The 20,488-nt window shown below is 38.2% G+C and overlaps 1 protein-coding gene across 2 annotated transcripts in view; it reads left to right on the forward strand.

Annotated features, from left to right (window-relative positions):
- Positions 1 to 14,773, forward strand: part of TOX3 (TOX high mobility group box family member 3) — a 73,969-nt gene extending 59,196 nt beyond the window's left edge. For both annotated transcript variants that reach the window (XM_039721498.1, XM_039721499.1), the window contains exons 4-7: positions 7,972 to 8,241; positions 9,573 to 9,800; positions 11,123 to 11,203; positions 12,840 to 14,773. In XM_039721498.1, coding sequence (XP_039577432.1) covers positions 7,972 to 8,241; positions 9,573 to 9,800; positions 11,123 to 11,203; positions 12,840 to 13,580 — 1,320 coding nt within the window. In that variant the 3' untranslated portion in view covers positions 13,581 to 14,773. The remainder of the gene's footprint in view (positions 1 to 7,971; positions 8,242 to 9,572; positions 9,801 to 11,122; positions 11,204 to 12,839) is intronic.
- Positions 14,774 to 20,488: the final 5,715 nt, after the last annotated feature.

Raw genomic sequence — 20,488 nt, forward strand, 5'->3', positions numbered from 1 at the left:
AGTGTGGATGATATAGAGTCATTTTGCTGAGACATACTCTCTTCTCATTGACCAATGAATGGGTCCCCTGTTAATGAGAGAGGGAGATGTCTTCTGCTGTTCTTAAAAATAGGCCACTCATAGTGACTGCTAGAAGGGACCTGTCCATAGGAAACAAAGTGGCAGCAGTTGCCAACGACACCTGTCTGAATAGGAGGCACTAAACTAAACTAAAAATTAATAAAAATTGAAACAGGTAGGTTATTGCCTATTGAGGTCATGAGGTCATGGACTCCTGTGCAGCAGGATTGGCAGAATAGTCTGGGAAAATAGACTGTGACTATTTTATAATAATAGTACCTAAATCAAGATCCATCAGCTCCAGAAAGTATTGTGAGGTACCATAAGAATCTGGGGGAAAGGCTATAGCTCACTGGGAAAGCTGTCAGGAATTGGAGTGGAAGCTGAGGGTCTGATGTTCCTACGAACTGAGCTCAGAAGGAACTCAGACACACGTATATGGACACCAACTGTGCATTAAGCCTAGGCCATGGCTGTAAGCTATTCTGCCTTCTGAGTTTAAACTCTGAAATCAGGTGCTGTTTCCATAAGCCAGCTGAATGAGGCAGATGCTGCAGCTGGTCTGGATGTGCTGTACCTGGCCAAAGGCTTAGTTGGGTCCAGCCACCCTCACTCTTGGGGAATTTGAAAACTTCCTTTGAAATTCCTGCTATTCTCTGCTGTTGCCACTCATGTTTCCCTCTGGACAGTTTACCCAATACTCAGCTTCCACTTCAAGTTTGCAAGTGTTGAAGAAATGTGATGTCTCTTTAGAGTGTTTAATTACTCCATGTTGTCAGGTAGATGGAAGAAAAACATGCCTGGGTCTGGTAATACAAAACATAATGAGACCTACTTTTCTGATTTACTTCAGAAACCAACAACTAAATGAACAAACCTCATAGAAAAGAAAAATCTCCCAAAACCTAAAGACAACATATCCCTGAACATAGCTACCAACACTTGTAGCAATTTTTAAACATAAAAATGCCATGTAACCCCTGAGTCTGTCCCTCTGCAATTCCTTGCACAATTCTTGTTACCTTTGATAATGTTTGTTAGTTGTCATGCTTGCTCACACTCTCTCCCCACGTTCCTTACTGCATAATAAGGACTTTTGAAGTCTGCCTTTGATTTGAGAGCTGAAGCACCTGAGTTGTGGAGGTTGTAACAAAACTGCTAACAGCGTTTATCTGACGTTCTGGGACTTAATTTCAACTATCCAGGATTTGTTTGCAATGTGTTGTCACTGTTTGCATACAGCAGACCTAAGCTTGTACTGCTAATTTGGAGAGAAGCTCCTCATGCCAAGAGACTCATCAGATCAGAGCCCAGATCTGTGATCTGAGTCACACATGTATTGTGATCATGCTGTTGGGTGCCTTGTCCAAGAGGAGTGTGATTCAATATGCTTTAAAGTATGGTAGAAGCTTGGGAGGAAGACAGTGGGGAGTCTGTTTTAAAATGCCTCTACAAAATGGTGTAAAGATTAAATTATAAAGAAGTTGTGAGTTAGGTGGTGCTAAAACAGCAGCAGCAGCCACTGTGGGTGGAGGTCTGTGACCAGCCTGTCCTTGTCTGCAAGAGCAGAAGGACTTGGTAGCAAATGAGGCAACCAAGAAGTGTGACCCCTCTGGCCTGGGTTGGGAATCATGTGAGGAATCTGCAGGCTCACAGGGAAGTAACTGGGTAAGAACAAAGAGAAAACACTCCAGGGTAGGGTGGTGGGGCATCTCCAGTAAGAATTTGAATTTGAATTAAGAATTGTAAACCTTTCAGAGACCAGTCCTTGTCCCTTAGTTTGATAGTTGTGTGGTTTTGACCTTGCTGTGAGCTTTGTGTATTTCTTCACCACATAACACATTGTTTTAGTAGAGACTCACAGGTGAGCATGCTGTGAATGACTGGGCCCAGCAGAGGCCAAGTTCTGGATGGTGAAAATTGTTGCAGGAACCATCCCAGGTGCCTATGCACAAACTACAAAGGGGAAAATTTCAGGCCTGGGGTAGGCAAAAACAAAACTGATGCTTTGCATTGCCAGGTTCCATTATATATGCAGTATATATCTGCAGTAGATTATGCAGTATGTTATATAACAAGTCTGTGTAAGTGCAAGAAGTGGTGCCACAAATGAGCGACTTGATTTTGAGAATACCTATCTTGTGTGACCCCCCACAGGAGCCCCTGATGACCCTCAAAATAAGTTGCTCAGTTTTAAGGAATAAATCAGTGGGCCCTCAAGTTCATTGGGTTTGGGGTTTTTTTGGGTTTTGGGTATTTTTTTTTGTTTGTTTTGTTTTGTTTTTTCTTTTCACATTTATTCTATGGTTTATGTGTGAACAGAAGAGAGTAGAGGGATTGGATGGGCACACAGACCAAAAAATGGCATGTTCTTCATGTTTATCAGGCAATAAAATGTGTATGAAACTCTTGTCACCAACCCATCTCTTAGATCCAGATGAAGACATATTTTTTTTTTACTAATTGACATGTGCTGTTTCTTGTACACTTTTTTTGGGAATCAAATTAGGTAACTTTACTTTTCTACAGAGACATGAAGTGGAACATGGGAGTTTTTTTTACTGCCAGAGAAAAGAAGCTGCTGCTTGTAGGATCTCCTGATAACTGCAGTTTGACAGCTCTATTAGTGATGATGGTGTGTGTGCAGGGGAGAGGAAGGACACTTCTTCAGTGGTGGCAGTACCAAGTGCAACTGTTTTGTATTCTATTAAGTAAGGATTTAATCTCTGACAGAGAAAAGCATCCTGTTAGTTTGATTTGTTTTGATTGGCAGTGAAGTCCAATCCTGTAAAAATTTAGATTAATGGATTCTTTTATCTATGCTTTACTTGTGGAGAAAAAGAATATTGAGGATTTCTTCTAGAGATATGCTGACATGACTAAAAGTAAAGGGAGTAATTTACAGTCAGGGACAACTGAGGATTTCACTCTTTACATTGCAGTGCATTTGCTTCAACTTAAATACATCCTTTAAAATATTGCATCAGCTTATGTTACATTGACAGTGATGAATTCCTCAGGCAATAGAATATATAATAGTTTAAGTCAACTTCTGAAACCAGGGCACAGTGAACATAAATGGTTATGTTGGGTTTTGCTTAGTTATTCCTTAGTTATTTTGGTTGGCAGATTTCTCAATTCTCTTAAACTATCTCATGCAGTGTGGGGTGAGATCCCAGCCCTGCATCCTCCTCTGGGCACTTCCATGGGGCTCTTCCATCAGTCCTCACATGACCAGAGTCTCACTGGAAGTATTGCATATTTAAATGATGGAAGGCTGTAGACATTGATTTTAATCAAGACTTCAGTATTGCTCAAAAATATTCTGAAAAGTGATTTCCTAGTTATATTTTTAAATGTCTTGTTGAAAGTTCCCAGAGATTAAAATTATATCAGGGTGGGAATTCAGGATAGAATTACTGTATGGAAATTATTCTTAAAATGCAGGGTAAGTAAGTGGAAATTAGGACATCTCTCAATGTAATGGCTGGATGCATTTATCTGTCAAAATAAATACTAACTCTATTACAAGCTATACTAAGTACCAAATGCTTAATAAGTTGCTAACAGAAGAGCAAACTACCTTTTATTAATATCATTTTTTCACTTAATACTCCATGGTACTTTGAAAAACACCTTTGATAAAACTGCATAAATTAAAGCATGGGAGTTTACACATTCCTTTCTTTTTCTTTATTTTTTTTTAAGTCTCCTTACATTATTTGCTTTCCAGTGTCTGTTGATGCATTGATATTTTATATAGTTTTGAGAACTTGTTCTTTTACAAATCAATGTAGAATAAGCTGTATATTTGTCATGGCTGTGAGATCTGTCCTTTAGCAACAGGACTAAATATGACTTTTATGGCATGACTGTCTGCAGTGATTAGAATTGTTGAGAGTAGGACAGTTTGATGGACAGATATCTTTATGGTTCCTTTGATGAGACCTTCTATGAACCAAGTGCTGAATGTCTTTATAATGTGTGACAGGGTGGTGTAAGAGATTTTGCCTACACAGTCACCATAAAGTTGTTTTGAGAAGGAGAAAACATTTTGGACTATATTTTTCATTTTTTAAAATCCAGGTATATAATTAGAATCATAGAAGGGTAAAAATTATGTGGGTTGGAAGGAACCTTAAAGATCATCTTGTTCCAAGACCCCTGCCATGGGCAGGAAACCTTCCACCAGACCAGTGCTCAGGGGCCCATCCTGCCTGGCCTTGAGCGTCTCTGTCCAAGGCTTCATCACCCTCACATTAAAGAATTGCTCTCTAATACTTTATCCAAGCCCCCTTGCTCTCTGTTTAGAGCCCTTCCCCTTGCCCTGTCACTGGAGAGCCCACAGAGGTGGCCAATGTTGCCCTCAATAAATGTCTCTGTACCTGAGGGGTTTGTAGCACTCGTGTAGGATGACAGCAGATTGATCTGAGTCAGAGCCATTTCAGCCTGCAGAGGAATTAGACAAGTTATTTCTCCTTTGGTTTTGGTTCCACACATCATGTTCTTGTTTGATTGTCATGCTGAGTAAACCAGTGGTTGAACTTTGCCTGACTTGTTTTAAGATCACCAGGTTTTGCCTGACTTCAATCTAAGGCTGTAAAGCAGATCAGGTTCAATTAAAACTGGATACTGTCTGCTTGAGAAGTTCATGAATTTTTGTCAGAACTAATCTCTTGGTTTTGCTTAATGTTACAAAAATCTTCAATGATTTTAATACTTGCGTATCACATTTACTTTGGGAAAAGTTTATGTAGAAGAGCTTGTGATAGTCTCTAAAATTCTCCCAGTATTCTCAGTGGAATATTTTTGAATATGTGAGCTTTTCAGTTTTCATATATTAATGTAATTAGGATGCCATGTGGGTGCTTCAGTGCACTTGTATTTCCATGTGTGCTCCTGATATAGGATGATTTTCGTTGTTAAACATTTTTTTGATAAACATCTCAAGCATAATGAAATGCTATTGATTCTTTCAGTTTGGTATTGGTCTTTGGTAGTATCAGGGAAATTGTAAGAGTAAAGATAATGAATGGAAATTTTGTTTTCTTGATTTTAGCTCCTTCTCAGAAGACTTTTGTTTGCTCAGGTGCTATAGGAAAATGCCATGGACTTTAATATTGCTGTGAACTAGCCTCCCTGCCTTCTTTCCAAACCACTGTACACACATAAAAAATGGCTTTGTCTGAAAGCTCTGGTATAGGTACCGTAGGTTATTCAGGGCCACAGCACTGTACCACAAAGCAAAAAAATGAAAACCCTGTTCCTTTCTTTTTTTTAATATTGATCACCCATATAAGTTAAACTGAAAGTGTAGAAAATATTTTTTTTTGTTGTTTTCATATGGACATATGAATAATAAGGGATTGGATATTACATGAAACATTTTCCTTCATATAATGTGTCTTATCAGTTTAGTTCTAAATAGCGAGTTACAAAATATTGTTGTTGCCATTCCTAGGTATTACTGAAGCTCTTAAGATTAAAGAAAAAAGGCTAAAGAAATCAGGAAAATATACAGAAAAGAAAAACTGAAATTAAGTAAATGGATGCAGAAAACCCACACAAGCATCAGAGAGTATCAGAAAAAAAGGACAGTTAAGAATTCATGGGCTTGTGTATAAAATTAGATTCTGGGTCAGTGCAAGTCAAGAGAATTTAGTCTCAATAAAATCATAGATGCAACTGAAATGACAAGACTTGGAGTAAATGGTTTGTAACCCTTGTCATCACATTTTGTTGCCTCAGTGTAAAGGCCAGAAAGGCCTGTATTGTGTAGCAATAAAGAGAGAACAAAAGCAAGGCTTTTAGGGGTAGAACACCTCCAAGAAAGTACTGTCTGCACAATAATGAAGAAAGTTAGTTTTTATGAGAGAAGGTTATTCTGATCATCTTCAGCTTTGCTGGAGAAAACCAGCAGAGTTTTTCTTCGTGCAATAGAGTAACGTCTGCAAGCTAAAATGATTGGAGTAATAGGCAGAGTGATATCGTTTCACAAAAGACTTTGAATGACTTCCAGATGCCACTGCCAATACAAGTCACAATCAAAATGACCCTGTAGTTAACAGCAGTAAATTTTCACAGAAAGGTGCCCTGAAGCAAATGGGTATTTCAGCCAATAAGTCTGATGTTTTGATCTTTCTGTATCAAGTGCTCCACTTTTGGCACACACACTCATCTCTAAGGAACTACAGTCCTTTACTGAAAATATTAAAAGCATTTAAGAAGTAGGAAAAGCAGTGTGGTGTGGTATGGATGATGAGCCAAGCTGGCAATGGCTGGGGAAACATGGGGAAGGTGAGGGTGAGCCCTGGGCCACAGGATCTGGATCGTGAGGTTAACTTGATCGGTACTGAACCCAGCTGCACGTGCATTTTTATGCTAAAGAAGGATTTGTTTCTACTGTATAGGCTCCAGCAGAAAGAGACACAACTGTCAAATTCAGAATTAATATCATTAACTGCTGTAGGGAAGCAGTGAGCTGCAGTATTTGTGTATAAAGATACATGAGGCAGACGGTATGCATCTTCTCTGACACATGTTGCTTCTTTGTATGGCCACCCTTGTCCCAGCCAAGGAAAGGCTTCCAGGAGCACAGAACCACTGCCTCTGTTGAGGGCAAAGTTATAAAAAGTAAGGGAAAGTCATTTGGGCGAAACTTCTACCTCCATGCTGACACAGATTTTTGAAAACTGGTTTGTACTTATCCATACTTAATAAGAGAGCACCAGGAAGGTCAGACTCTGATGTCGAAGTCCAGTGGGCTCCCACAATTGCTGTTTTGTTCTGTGTCATTTCATTAAGGATCATTGCACCTGCTACTAATTGCAATGTGGCTTATTAATAATGAAAGAGTTTTCAAAATCTAATTTATTTCTCATGTTTCTGGCTGTTCAAACAATGACTGTAGATTAATCAGGTTGCTGAATCAATTTGTGAGCTATTTATTCTCTTATTAACTTTTAAAAAAATCTTCTTTTCTGTTTACATGTTCCTTCATTGTGTATTGATCTGTGTGTGGTCAAAAAAACCCCCTAGTTTTCATAGGCAGATTGCAGCTGACTTTACCTTCAGGGTCTTGCTTCTTTTTATTTACAAATGTGGTAAATGTTGTGCAGATGTAGGAGACACAGTTTGTGCCCTCAAGAAACAGTAGAAACCAAACCATGCAAGCTCTTGTGTTTCTGAGACGTGGAGTACAAGAAAAATAAAGTCAGTGATTTGTACATCGATTGCTACTTCCACATGTTTGATTGTTGGATTAAAGATAAAAATGTGCAGTTTTATGTGCTACTTGCCAACAGGGATCTTTAGGAGTGTTTAGGATTACTGGACTGGTTCTCCAGCATGCTGCAGTGAATGCACTCCAGACTGGCAGGGCAGTGTTCTGTGTTTAAAACAGCTTTAAAATCCCATCCAGGCAGGACTGGTTTATACCTACTGCTGTTACTTGTTATGGCCAAGAATAATTGAAACTCAGTAAAGGAAGATGCTTTTCTCTCTGTATATATATATATCCCCTCATCCCACCCCAATTTTGTTTACTTTCTGACAGCAGTTTGTGTCTCCTCATTTGCAAAATGTTTTCTTGAATTCTCAGTCATCCTTTTCCGTATTGTTTATGTGGGTATTGCTCACTACATCAAGAGAAGAAATGTTTAAAAACAGAGAAATGCAATTCTTAGTCAAAGAACAAAATAAGCAGCCCCAGCTGGGGGAAAAGTGAAGTCTGGGGCAATTATAGTAACTGTTGCTGCACTTAATTTATTAATAATGTATTTAATTCATTAAAAAGGAAGGAAGCGAACTGCATGTTGACAGTGTTGGTTCTGTAGGCCTGTGCAAATAGCTTCACCTGCTACTGCTGTATGGTAACTGCTAATACCTAACCAACATTTCCATCTCTTTTAGGATCAGAATCACAGCCAGGTTTCCCAGTACCGCCAGGATCACTCTCTGATTATGAGATCTATTGTCCACATGACTGATGCTGCTCATTCGGGAATTATGCCTCCGTCTCAGCTCACCACCATTAACCAGTCTCAGCTGAGTGCGCAGCTGGGGCTAAATTTAGGAGGCACTAATTTGCCACACACTTCTCCCTCCCCTCCTGCAAGTAAATCAGCCACTCCTTCCCCATCTAGCTCTATCAATGAGGAAGATGCAGATGAATCAAACAGAGTAAGTTATTCCATGTGCTGCAGCCAGCAAGCCTCACACATCCACATGCTGGGTTTTCATGGATGTGGCAGTATCTGCTCAGTATCATTTAAAATACAAGTGTTACAGTGAAATGGAATATGATTAATTTGCTGATAAGCTTCTTTACTTAAGAAGTTTCCATACTACCCTCATAATAATGAACCTAAGAATAGACACACATACATACATTTATGTATGTATATTTCTTTTGGTCTAATTTGACTCAGGTTTTCAGATCTGTTGAATCTCTTCAGGCTTCAGTCTTGGACAGTTTTGTCATTATGGTATTCTCTGGAGTCATGTAAAACATAGATGTGTTTAGAGAGAAGTAAAATAAGGTTTCTTCTAACTGAAAGTTTAGTTAACTTATATCTTCCTTTAAATAAATATCTTATAAAAGGAAAAAAAATATTGACCAAATGAAGAACAAATGTTGTTATAGCAGTATATGTAAAAGCCTAATTTAAGACTGTTCCATAAAAGGTTTTCTCATTAAGTTTATGGAAGTGATACATGTGGAAAGTTCATTGTACAGGGTCCTCAAAATATCAAAGTAAATTACTCTCATAGAGATACATATCATATTACATATCATATTTAGAGCCACTTGATCCCCTTGTTGCAATAATCTGTGCACAGCTCAACAAAAGAGAGTCCAGGGCACGAGGCACAGACAGGGAGCAGAGCTGCTGGCATCCCCATCCCAGAGGGGAGAGAGGGGCTGTTGGTGCCTGGCCAGAGCACAGAGCTTCCAGTGCTCCCCTAGGGGCACCTGCCCTGCCCTGGGGATCACAGCCAGAGCTCCTGCAGGTGGGCACAAACTGCCCAGCTGCTGCTGCCTTTTGCCTGAAGAGTGGGGTTTTCAACCCCTGGCCCATGTCTAAGTTGCCAGTCTTAGCCTGGAAATTGGGAAATGGCCTCCAAGCTTTTGCTTTTTGTGTCTCAAATGCTGAGATTGGATCTTAAAGGAAAAACATAGATGGTTTCTTCAAAATATGCTAGGAACTAAATCTGAATTTTTTAATACAAATTAGCATTGGGGTGTCCTTTTTCAGGTTAAGCTTGTAAGAAGTGACTCTCAGAGCCATGCTTAGAATGAGTAGTAGCTACTCATGCGTTTAGTTCCAGTAGCTCCAATGAGATTATGCTGAAACTAAGAGAGAAGGGCCTGCACAACAGGACTCTCCCAAGTGTTGCCTACATAATAGCTTTATCCATAGAATATTATGACTGACTGTAAATAATTTTTTGCAATTTATTTGAATTATTTAATGCATTTATTGACTGTTCTTGTTCTTACTGTTTCTTAGGCTACTGGAGAAAAAAGGGCTGCCCCAGATTCTGGCAAGAAGCCCAAGACCCCAAAGAAGAAGAAAAAGAAAGACCCCAATGAGCCACAAAAGCCAGTGTCAGCATATGCCCTTTTCTTCAGGGACACGCAAGCTGCAATTAAAGGACAGAACCCGAATGCTACGTTTGGAGATGTTTCAAAAATAGTGGCATCTATGTGGGACAGTTTAGGAGAAGAACAAAAACAGGTAAATTGATGCAGGGCTGTCTCACAAGAATATAGTAATCCTTGTGAAAAAAACCTCCTACCTCTGCTCTGAGTGGACCACGCTACTTGATGTAGAACTCTATCTCTGTAGACCTAAACTGAATTTTGAAGACTTGGCATCTAAAAATTATTTTTTTGTAAGAGCCAACAGGTAGTGTTAAATGACTGTATTTGTCTTTAAATTTTAAAGGGCAGTTTGTAAAAGAGCTCAGGTTATATTGTCCTAGAGTCCTCTTAAAACCATCTTTTGATGCTTCCTATTTCAAAGCCCTTGTTTCCTATTAATAAGTTAGAAAAGAGGAAGGTACAGCATATTTACCATTTCCTTTGATCTGCCTTATGAATTTGTTACAAAGCGTGTTGATTTCTAACCTTTGAAGCCAATCCTCTGAGTCTCATTACAATGTTGTGTGGGAAATGCTATCTCCAGCTCCAACTGGGTACAGAGTGATGAGTTTTGTACTTCCTTGAGGGTTGTTCTTCTTCCTATACACATGGAACTGCTGCACATGGATTGAAGGGGGTTAAAAATACCCTTTGTTTGTTCCCAGTAACAGTTAATAGACTCTTGTATGGCAGGACAGATTCCCAGATAGGACACCTTTTGGCAAGAGATGAAGGGTACTTTTTTCTGAAATACATATAGAAACTTTTAGACTGATCTAGCAGATGATAATGAACATGATTTAAAGGTGAACTTTAAATTTACTCATGATTAAAAACAGAGATTTAGTAATTTTTGCTTAACAGTTCTCATTTAACTCAATAGGATTCTCTCATGCTGCCTTTGGGGCAGGTCCAAGCTCTTTGATCCACCTTTTTTGAACATGTACAGATTTTTTTATATGTCGTTCAAATATTTGTTTTCAAAAAAAATGCACAGGTGTATTTTGCTATTCTAGACTACTGCTGATACATTTTGGCATTTGTAATACCCAATGTTCTAATATCCCTGCTACTTGGAGTCAAAAAGATACTGTTTTCTGGAGAAGTAAAGAGTGCATAGGTAGTCTTATCAATCAGTTTGCTGCTCAGACTGATATCAAATAGCATTCTTTTGTTATTCCTGATAATCAACATAAATTGTACTGCAAGTCCAGCAAGTAGCCCTGAAAGCCTGTAACCACCTGCAAGGATATTTAGGACTTTCAAGGAGGAAAAAGCACATCTAACAGTAGAATGTTTTCAGGGGTTTTGGTTTATGTCTTTTGTTTCTGTGCAAGTGATTTTGAGAGCATTCTGGCAAAAAAAAAAAAAAATCCTAATAATTTGAGTTGGTAAAATTATGGTCTCTTTTAATAGGTATATAAAAGAAAAACTGAAGCTGCCAAAAAAGAATACCTAAAGGCACTTGCTGCCTACAGAGCAAGCCTTGTTTCTAAGGTAAGCCAAATATTGCCTTCTATGTAACGCAAGTGAGCTTTTTCCAATGATATTGAAATATTTGGGGCAAGGGAGGATGCTGTGCACAACAGAAGTAGAATGCTAGGATTTCTGTAATACAGCTCTACAAGATGTTGTGCTGCTGCTTGAACCCTGCTTAGTCTCTGCAAAAATAATTTCATCTCTCTGCTGGCATACTAATGATTACCAGAAAACATCTTTGTAATTGTACATCTTCCTTGAGCTGCAGAGGCAAAGTAATGCACTTCACCACAAAAATAAAATTCAGTCATGAAAAATATACTGACCTTTCGACATTAATATTTGCAAGCTGTTTGCAGAGGTTTGTTTTTCCTCAAGTGCTGCTTCTCAAAGGACAGGCTTGCTTTGCATGGAGTTGGAGAGCAGTTGTTGTGTGACAAAGCTTAAGTATTTTTGCAGGTGAGGGGAAGAAATGTGTGGTGGCAATGAATTTGGAGAGTACTAAAAAAGGGACTAGCTGGCAGTGAGCCACAAGGAGTATTTTAGTGGATTCTGAGTTAAAATAAAACCTGTGAAGAAAACAAAGCTCTGCTGTTTTACTTGAGAATTTACCTTTCTAGACAGCAGCACTATACAGGTTATAGTTCTGTTGCATCTGAATATCATAAATGGAAATATGCTTATAGACATCTAAAATATGGGTAAAACATTGGGTGATGATGTCTTAACTCCTGAGAATATTTATTTGAATGTACAACTGCAGAACATTAGTAAATCATATGGAAATTTGCTGTGTATTTCAATTAATGATTAAAAATACATAATCAGAAATTATACACGTGTTTTTGAAAGCTGGAAGATTTCTTCTGCTTGAGTTAAGAAGCTGTGTTTTTCTGTTGCCTCTGGGGCTTAGATAATATTCTAAAAGCATTTAGTATCACAATGCTAAGTTCAAGATCAGCAGGAATTCTAAATACCTTTGAGAGATGTTATTTTGTGAATCTTAAATTCCCTTTTCAAAGCCATCAGAAATTATGTTGCTTTCTCCAAATCCTTGGGACCAGGACTGCCAAGTAACTTCTGGGTAGATTGCAGGTGGAAATGATGCTCCAAGTCATTGTATCTCATCTCCTCTAAATTAAGACATCCTTGCTATAGCTTTTTCACACGTGATGGTTGCTCAGGGTAGGGATGAGAGAGAAACTTGTGCAGCACAATTTATTACATTCTCAGGTAAATGTCTGAAGAGTTAATTGCTCGGTTAATTGCTCATTTGTTGGTAACTCATGGGGTGGGGAATGTGTGTGCTGCTGACTCCCATAGAGCAGGGTGTTTTTAAAAACATGTAAATATGTTGGGTCTGTTCTAGCTCTTTCAGTGACAAAATGTATGTGACATCTGTGACTTTCTGGTGCTGATCAAGGGCACAAGTTAGTTTTTGTGCAAGACCTGGAGGTGCCATATAGGGAGGCAGATAAAGAGGTGATACAATGTATTGCTGATCAGTGATTGTTTTCAGACTGCAGATTGATCTTTCCTGATAGAAAACAAAAGATGGCAAAGGTCTCTGAGTAGCTGTTACTTTTATTACCATGTAAACAGTAACAATGTTTTTTCTGTTGAAAAGAACAATTAATTTCTCTTCCAAACACAGGCTGCTGCAGAATCTGCTGAGGCCCAGACAATTCGTTCTGTTCAGCAAACACTGGCATCCACAAATTTGTCTTCCTCCCTCATTCTCAATAGTTCTCTTTCTCAACACGCCACGGTGTCAGCACCTCCCCAAACTCTTCAACAGCCCCTTTCCAGAGCAATTGCTCCAAAACCCTTGACCATGAGACTGCCAATGAACCAGATTGTAGCTTCTGTTACCATTGCCCCAAACATGCCAACAAACATTGCGGCTCCGTTGATAAGCTCCATGGGCACAAACATGGTGGCGACGCCGTCTTCGTCTCAGCTCAGCCCCTCCATGCAAAGCCAGCAGCACCAGATGCAGCAGCTCCAGCAGCAACAGATGCAGCAGATGCAGCAGCAGCAACTACATCAGCATCAAATGCATCAGCAAATACAACAGCAAATGCAGCAGCAGCATTTTCAGCACCACATGCAGCAACATTTGCAGCAGCAGCAGCAGCATCTCCAGCAGCAGATTAATCAACAGCAGATGCAACAGCAACTGCAGCACATACAGCTTCAGCAAATGCAGCAGCAGCAAATGCAGCATATGCAACACCAGTCCCAGCCTTCTCCTCAGCAGCATTCCCCAGGAGCCCCGCAGATGACTTCTCCCATCCCTGCCATTGGGAGCCCTCAGCCAGCACCTCAGCAGCACCAGTCACAAATACAATCTCAGACACAGACTCAAGTATTGTCGCAGGTCAGTATTTTCTGAAGATAAACGATCTTGCAACATGGCTTTGTGCTGATGGAGGGGTAGGGGTAAACCATATTTGGCTGAAAACTGTAAATTGTTGATGGTAGTTATGCAGGGATGCATAACAGATCAAATGATCCTCTAAAGTGTCTATTAGATAGGCAATAAAGAACTACAATGTAGCTGTGTATCATCTTTTAGCTGACTATAAATCATTTTGTTTAAAAGAAAAAATGCTGTTCTCTTTTTCATGTGATGCCTTTTTAATTTATTTAAGCTTTACCTACAATATGTGAATCAACTGGCCTAATAAATACCTGGACCTTATGACTGCAAAATGGCCTTTCAGAGTTATATGCTATAGCCCTTCTTTCTCTAAAAGTGAGTAATGCACTTCAAGGCAGTATGAACTCATGAAGCCCTTAAAGCACAGTTGTAACTACCTGTAAAATTATGATTGGATTTCATACAATCATACTTGTATGACATGAGTTAGTTGATGGCATTTTTTGTCATGAAAAAATAGAGTAAATCACAGATTTTTGCCAAAGCTCTTATTTTTTTCTTTTTTTTCTCCTAAATGTCTTCAGAAATACAAATGCAAGTAACTGGACATAAATGTTTGACCCAACTTTTCACTTCATTTCTCCAAATAAATCTGCCATAGTTTGTAAGGAAATATATATTGACATTTACCCTCTTACGTTAATTCCAATTACAGAACAAATGTGAATATTATATTCTGTGTCGAAGTGATGAGTTTCAGATTTAATACACTGTATTTTTAAAAGGGAAATGCACTTAAATAAAACTGTTATTACAGAAAGCTAAGATGAGAAATGCAAGTTATTAATACGCTGTAAAACCAGTAGAATATTTAAATGAAACTCCACAGCTGAATAATCAATGTAAATATTTTCTTTAAAAGTTGTAAGTTTTCATATCATGTGTTGTAAAGTTTTCATAAATGAGGCTTTAATGTAAACACTGGTAACATGAATTATTAATTGCTACATTGCTTATTGTGTTTTTATGCTGTTTTATACTTTTTTATGAGTTATGATAGCAGCAATTAAGTTGTTTGTATTTTGCTTATCTAAAATAAATGCTTTTATCTTGCTATAGAATAAACACATTTCAGTAAAACTGATGAGCTGTAAGTCTTTCATAGAGGAACCAGAAATGTTTCCTTCTGCAAATGCTTTCTTGGACATTTTTAAACTCCTTTGGATTTTTATCAAACATTCTGGGTGAACAGGTATGAAGGGAACAGAGCAAGTACTTGGCTCTTGTACCCTCCAAGATGCTCTGCTGCAGAGCTGTGGGCAGCTTCTCTGAGGTGTCTGTGTCTTCAGAGAGAGAATGCAAGTGCTGGCTCACAGCACAGTCATGGTGCCCTGTGCTGGTCATCTGCAGGAACAGGGAAGTGAGCCCCTCTCTCAGCTGTAGTTTTCAGAGATGAAATCAGCTCAAATTGTTTCTTTGTATCCCAGAGTTCCAGATGTAAACACAGCTACTGCTTCCCTCTGTAAACCTCCAGCTCTTGACTTGGGCTGCTCCTGAGCTGTCTGACTTACTTTCTCATTAAGGTAGAATGTGATGGAGTGGGGAGGATGGAGTGGGCAGGTCTTTCATATGAAGGCTTTGGAAACATTAACATCCAGTGTGTTGTCAGGTTATTAGTGCTGTTCCTATATTTTTGCTCTGAACAGAAAGGAGAGAGCCTCTATTTTCTTGTTTCCCTTTTTCTCCTGCAGTATGTGTGCTGCGAGTGCAGTCTGACCACTATCCCCAGTTGTCTGGCATGATTAATTACAGCATCTGTCCTGTCAGAAGCTATAATGAAGAGGTCTTGATAAAAATTGCAAATTACCACTGGCAACAATCTTAAACTGCTTATGATAAAATGAAAATTAAAAACAGCAAGTGTCAAGCCTGAGCAGAATCCTAATCCTGTTTGAGGCATGGCTACCATGCTCAGAGCACAACCCAAAAATAATGGAATAGAGATCCCCAAAAAGTTGCAGCCAGACTTAAGGGAAGAGGTACTGCACTGTGTGAGTTTCTTCATAATGAATTCATCTTTCAATATTTCATCATCCTCAGGTACTCTACTTATTATGTACAAATATTGAACAGCAAGAGATTCTAATTATAAATTTATAGATTTCTTGGAGCAGAAAAAATCATATATAAATTGAAGCTTTTCATAATAGGTGTTAGTTGACAGCTACCCATGCTCCTAATAGCCTTAGCATGATATCTAATAATGCCTGGAATGGAGGGTGTTTATTCCAAGTGCAAGGAAGCCTGTCTGCATTAGAAATGGCACAACAGAGGCTGGTTGAGAGAGATTTTTTCTGTGTCAGTTTTAACCAATGTTACGTAACAAAGGAAACCATTTTATAGTGGTTTTTGAAACCTTTAGACAAATGTCTTCAGAAATAATTGCTAAACTGCATGTGACAGTAATTGTGTATTAGTTCTATAATTGTCATTTTGAAGACCTATGAAGTATCGTTGGAAAAATGTCACAAGTGATAAGAGTTAATTACAACTGAAGTCTGTTTTCAACTATTTGCAGCGAGAAGCAGGTGTTATTACACTCATTAAATGGTTTCATAAATCCTGGGTTTTATCACATTTGATTAAGAGCTGCTGAACTACTGATGTTCAATTCCAGGAAAAATAGTTTTAATTACTGCAGCAAAAAGAAAAAAGAAAATTAATCATCAAGCAGGACACTGTACATTTTAAATATCAGAATTTGAATCTTGAAAAACTGGAGCATACCCCTGCTTGCCACAAAATTATATTTTGCATTACCCACAATACCATATTGCAGAACATCTTGTGTTTCAAACTGTGCAAGTTTGTGTTCATGTTCCCTAAATCTAAGTGAATAACTGTGCTATCATAGGTCATAAATAAAACTGTTAGTTTAAATCGCTTGATATGCAATTTATACAAGAAAAATGCAATAATCTGTACGGTTTCAGTGTTGTGCATGTTTTTAAGAATGTTTTTCTTCATAGCATTTACAAGCACTTAACTGCTCCCTTCTTTTCCCAAGGTTTCAGGTGCTTTATCACCTCGGTTAACCACATTCTACTTTCACATTAACCCAGGTTGACACATGATGAAAGAACATAAGGAGGTTTAATTTTTAGCTGACACAGGGTCATTAGTTTCTAACTTGGAGAACAAAACCTTTAAATACCTCTGTGCAACATAATCGCAATTTTATATTATCACCTGACCATTGTGGTTTGCAGGACAGATGGATTAAATATCTCAAGTTTAACCACAAGTCTTGCACTGACTCTTTTCAATGGGGATTCCTATTTGAATGGCTCCTTTTTCATTTCTCACTTCATGGAGTATTTTGCAGCACTGGACTGCATTCTAACCTTTCCCTCCCCCCTTTGTTTGGCTTTTGTTTTGCAACAGCTGTTATTATCGTTTTTGGTCAGCTGTGATTGCTGGAGGCAAAATAGGACCAGATGGTGTTTTGCTATGCATGAATGGCGAGTTAGAGGAGTTTAGATTGAATAGGCCAAGTTTGAATGGTGTCTATGCACCACCTGCCCTCTTCAGCAGCAGCACACACATCATAGGAGCATGATCTGTCTCAGACCTACTAGAATTGGATGGGAATGGAGAGCGCCTCGTTGGATTTTCTCCATATTTATTGATCTTCCATGCACTAACAGCATAATGCAGTACACAGTCAATTTGAGTTAATTGGATATGACACAGCATGTACATGTAATCTATCACCAGAGTCTCCTGGTACACTTTAGGGTTTGCTGCCACAAGAACATGCAGTATTAGCCTGCATTAATAGGCTAAGTGGATGGAAGTAAACCAGGATCATTGTAGGGTTTGATTTGACAAAATATACTGTAGTTTTACAATAGTACCCTTGAAACTGCCAGAAATGCAGTTAACTATGAACATTTCTGATCTGATAGATGGGGGCTGAGTGTTTTGTCACAGAAAAATATATGTCGTTTCTACACATTTCTGTGAGGTTTGCCAGTGAAATTTAAACAAATGTAGGGAGCAGCATTCATAGGGATGGACCAGTGCCATTCAGAATAATACCAAAGGGCTGCTTTGGTAACCTAAAACTGGCCAGAGAGGTGGAATTTAAATGTTACATAAATGTAAGAACTATTGTATGCTCTGTTAAGGCTGACTGAAAGACATGGGGTGTGAAAGACTTGTGCCTGGATGTTACAGAAGAAAATACATATGTTATGAGTAATGAAAAAATATATAACAATAATATATAATACATAAATTGCTTGCATTGTTACAGCAATTGGATGTTTCAAAGCCTACTTAATATGTGACTGAGGGCTGCGATCATGCTCTAAGTTGGCAGGAGCTGCTCACTCGGCGTCTTTGTCTGTGGTGTCAGGTAGCCAAGTGAGCTACTTTATTATGAAAATTGCATCCAACTGAAAAAATGCTAAATATTTTCAAGTGCCTGTGGGAAAAGCTAGGTTTGTATTAAAGGATTTGGTTCTTAAAGTCACCAAGAAGTTAATGCTTCTCAGGTGCATCGGAGGGAGAGAATTTTCGATTATAATACGAAAATCTTTGAGAAGTGAATGTATTGCTTTGAATGAGCTGCTGTGACACTTCAATAGCCTACATTGGAGATTTAGAATGCATTCTGTTTACCTCAGTTAAAAACCAGAAGTGGTATTTTAAATAGTGGGTTTTGTTTGAGTTCTTTGAGCATTAACATCTCCAGCCCCTAAACAAGCCAAAGCAATGGAGAATTTTCTTAGAAGGTTTGAAATTAAATTTATTTTATTCTTCTTGATTAAAAAAAAAAAATTGAACAGAAAATTATACTTGTCTTGCACTTATATGGACACTTGTTCCAGGTATCCTTTATTGTCCTTCCTCTCCAGGAATATCTTTATGATGCAGTTATCTTTGGTCTGTTATTTTTCTTAGTTTTCTTAGAAGGCTTGAAATTAAATTTATTTTGTTCTTCTTGATTTAAAAAAAAAAAAAACCCCAGAAAATTATACTTGTCTTGCAGTTATATGGACACTTCTTCCAGGTATCCTTTATTCTCCTTCCTCTCCAGGAATATCTTTATGATGCAGTTATCTTTGGTCTGTTATTTTTCTCCAAACTGGAGTTGCCACATCATTGTAACTCTGCTGCTCTAATTGTAAAAGAGAGGCTTTGATCCAGAAAATAATTTAAAATGAGCTGATAATTCATGTATAAAGGTAGTAATTTCATTGAAGTGACTACTCATATGCTCTGTTATGCAGTTGCTCAAGTGCTTTTATAGGTCAGGGGTCTAATTGCAAAACACTGTATTTGTTTTCCAAACAGATCCAAGTATTTATAATAATAATCAGAAACTAAAAGTAATATTGCATTTTCTGCATTTTCTTTTATTAAATTCCATTCAAAACAAGTCACAGGTCTCATTTTCAAGTACAGTATTCTACCCTTAGTGCTGGTTCAATGACTGAATCATCATAAATGTGTAAAGAATTACCCACCTGATGATGAATTGTACCTGCAGTCATTTGGAAGGGATTCTACTGTGCACAGGTCTGAAAACTTCTACCTGGATCAGCAGTCACAGCTCTTCACTGAGCAGATGCCTTAACCAAATATTTGTATTTACAAAACAGAGAAGTAAATGCAGGCAAACAAAGTGCCATGGCACCTGCTGGCAATATTTGTGAAACCTAAAGGGTGTATTTACTGCAGGCTGGTTTATTTTAGTGCTACAGCCCATACTGTATTGATAACAAACATACATTGCATTAGCACATACATAATAAACAATAAGTTAAGTACATACTCAATAAACCCCTTGTGTTACCATTTTCTTGCTGGTAGTTAAAGGTACTTAATCTTGGAATTAGTTTTGATATTCCAGAAATCATAAGAATTGACCATTAAATTTAAAAAAATAGTAAGTAGCTGTACCATTTCTTACTTTCATCTTTCTAATTTTGAAAGTGAAGAATATTCAGTGTCTGGAAAGCAGAACTCACTTTGGAAAATTCTGCTGATCAGGATATTATCACTGCTGCCCTGATGTGCATGTGTACACATATATATAAAATAAATAAAATTGTGCACCCTGCTCCTATCTGCTCACCACCTGTGGAAAGCTTGTGCTGAAGAACTTCTCCTCTTCCAGGCCCCCTTCTTGTTCCTCCTGTTCCTGTGGGTCACAAAGAGATTAATAGATTGTGCACATACACAATACATATTTGTTTTACTAAAGAGATGTCCAGATGGGTGCACTTAATTGTATGTGGCAAATGTCTAAAATATACATAAATCTAGGCATGCATTTGGGGATTTTGGGGTTAACATGTTAGGTGCTTTGCTGTACAGACTGTCAAAGGATTTGGTTACTGCTTAGCATGCCTTGGCATTGACAGAATATAGATGAAGCTAGTGATAATTATCATCCTTGTGTAAACAGACTTTCTCCCTTATAGAATGGTGGCAGATAAATCTATAAGAGTTTTGGTCAATTACAGCAGACAAGTGTATTACAGCAAATCTTGAGCCCATGGTGAAATACATGTAATTCTGAGTGTCAGTTTAGATACTTGTGTTTCTGTAGAAGCTGGGCAATCTCCTTTTTTCTTCCTTTTTTCCTTTAACCCAAGGCAAATGAAGTTATCCTTCACTTCAGAAAATAACCAGAACTTGCTAGCAGGCTTGGACAAATTAAACATCCTTGAACAAAAACCATGATACTTTCACAGTCATTTCTGTTTATTTTTCCTGTAGCTGTACATGGCTTTAAACTGAAGGTGGAGTTTCTTCTAATTATTTCTTTCCAGTTTCAAAACTGCTGATGAGCAAAAAAAAAAAAAAAAAAAAAAGAACTGATGCATAATTCTGCATCCCTGCCCATT

This window comes from Passer montanus, unplaced genomic scaffold, assembly GCF_014805655.1.
Source record: "Passer montanus isolate IOZ18808 unplaced genomic scaffold, ASM1480565v1 scaffold45, whole genome shotgun sequence".
Taxonomy (NCBI): domain Eukaryota; kingdom Metazoa; phylum Chordata; class Aves; order Passeriformes; family Passeridae; genus Passer; species Passer montanus.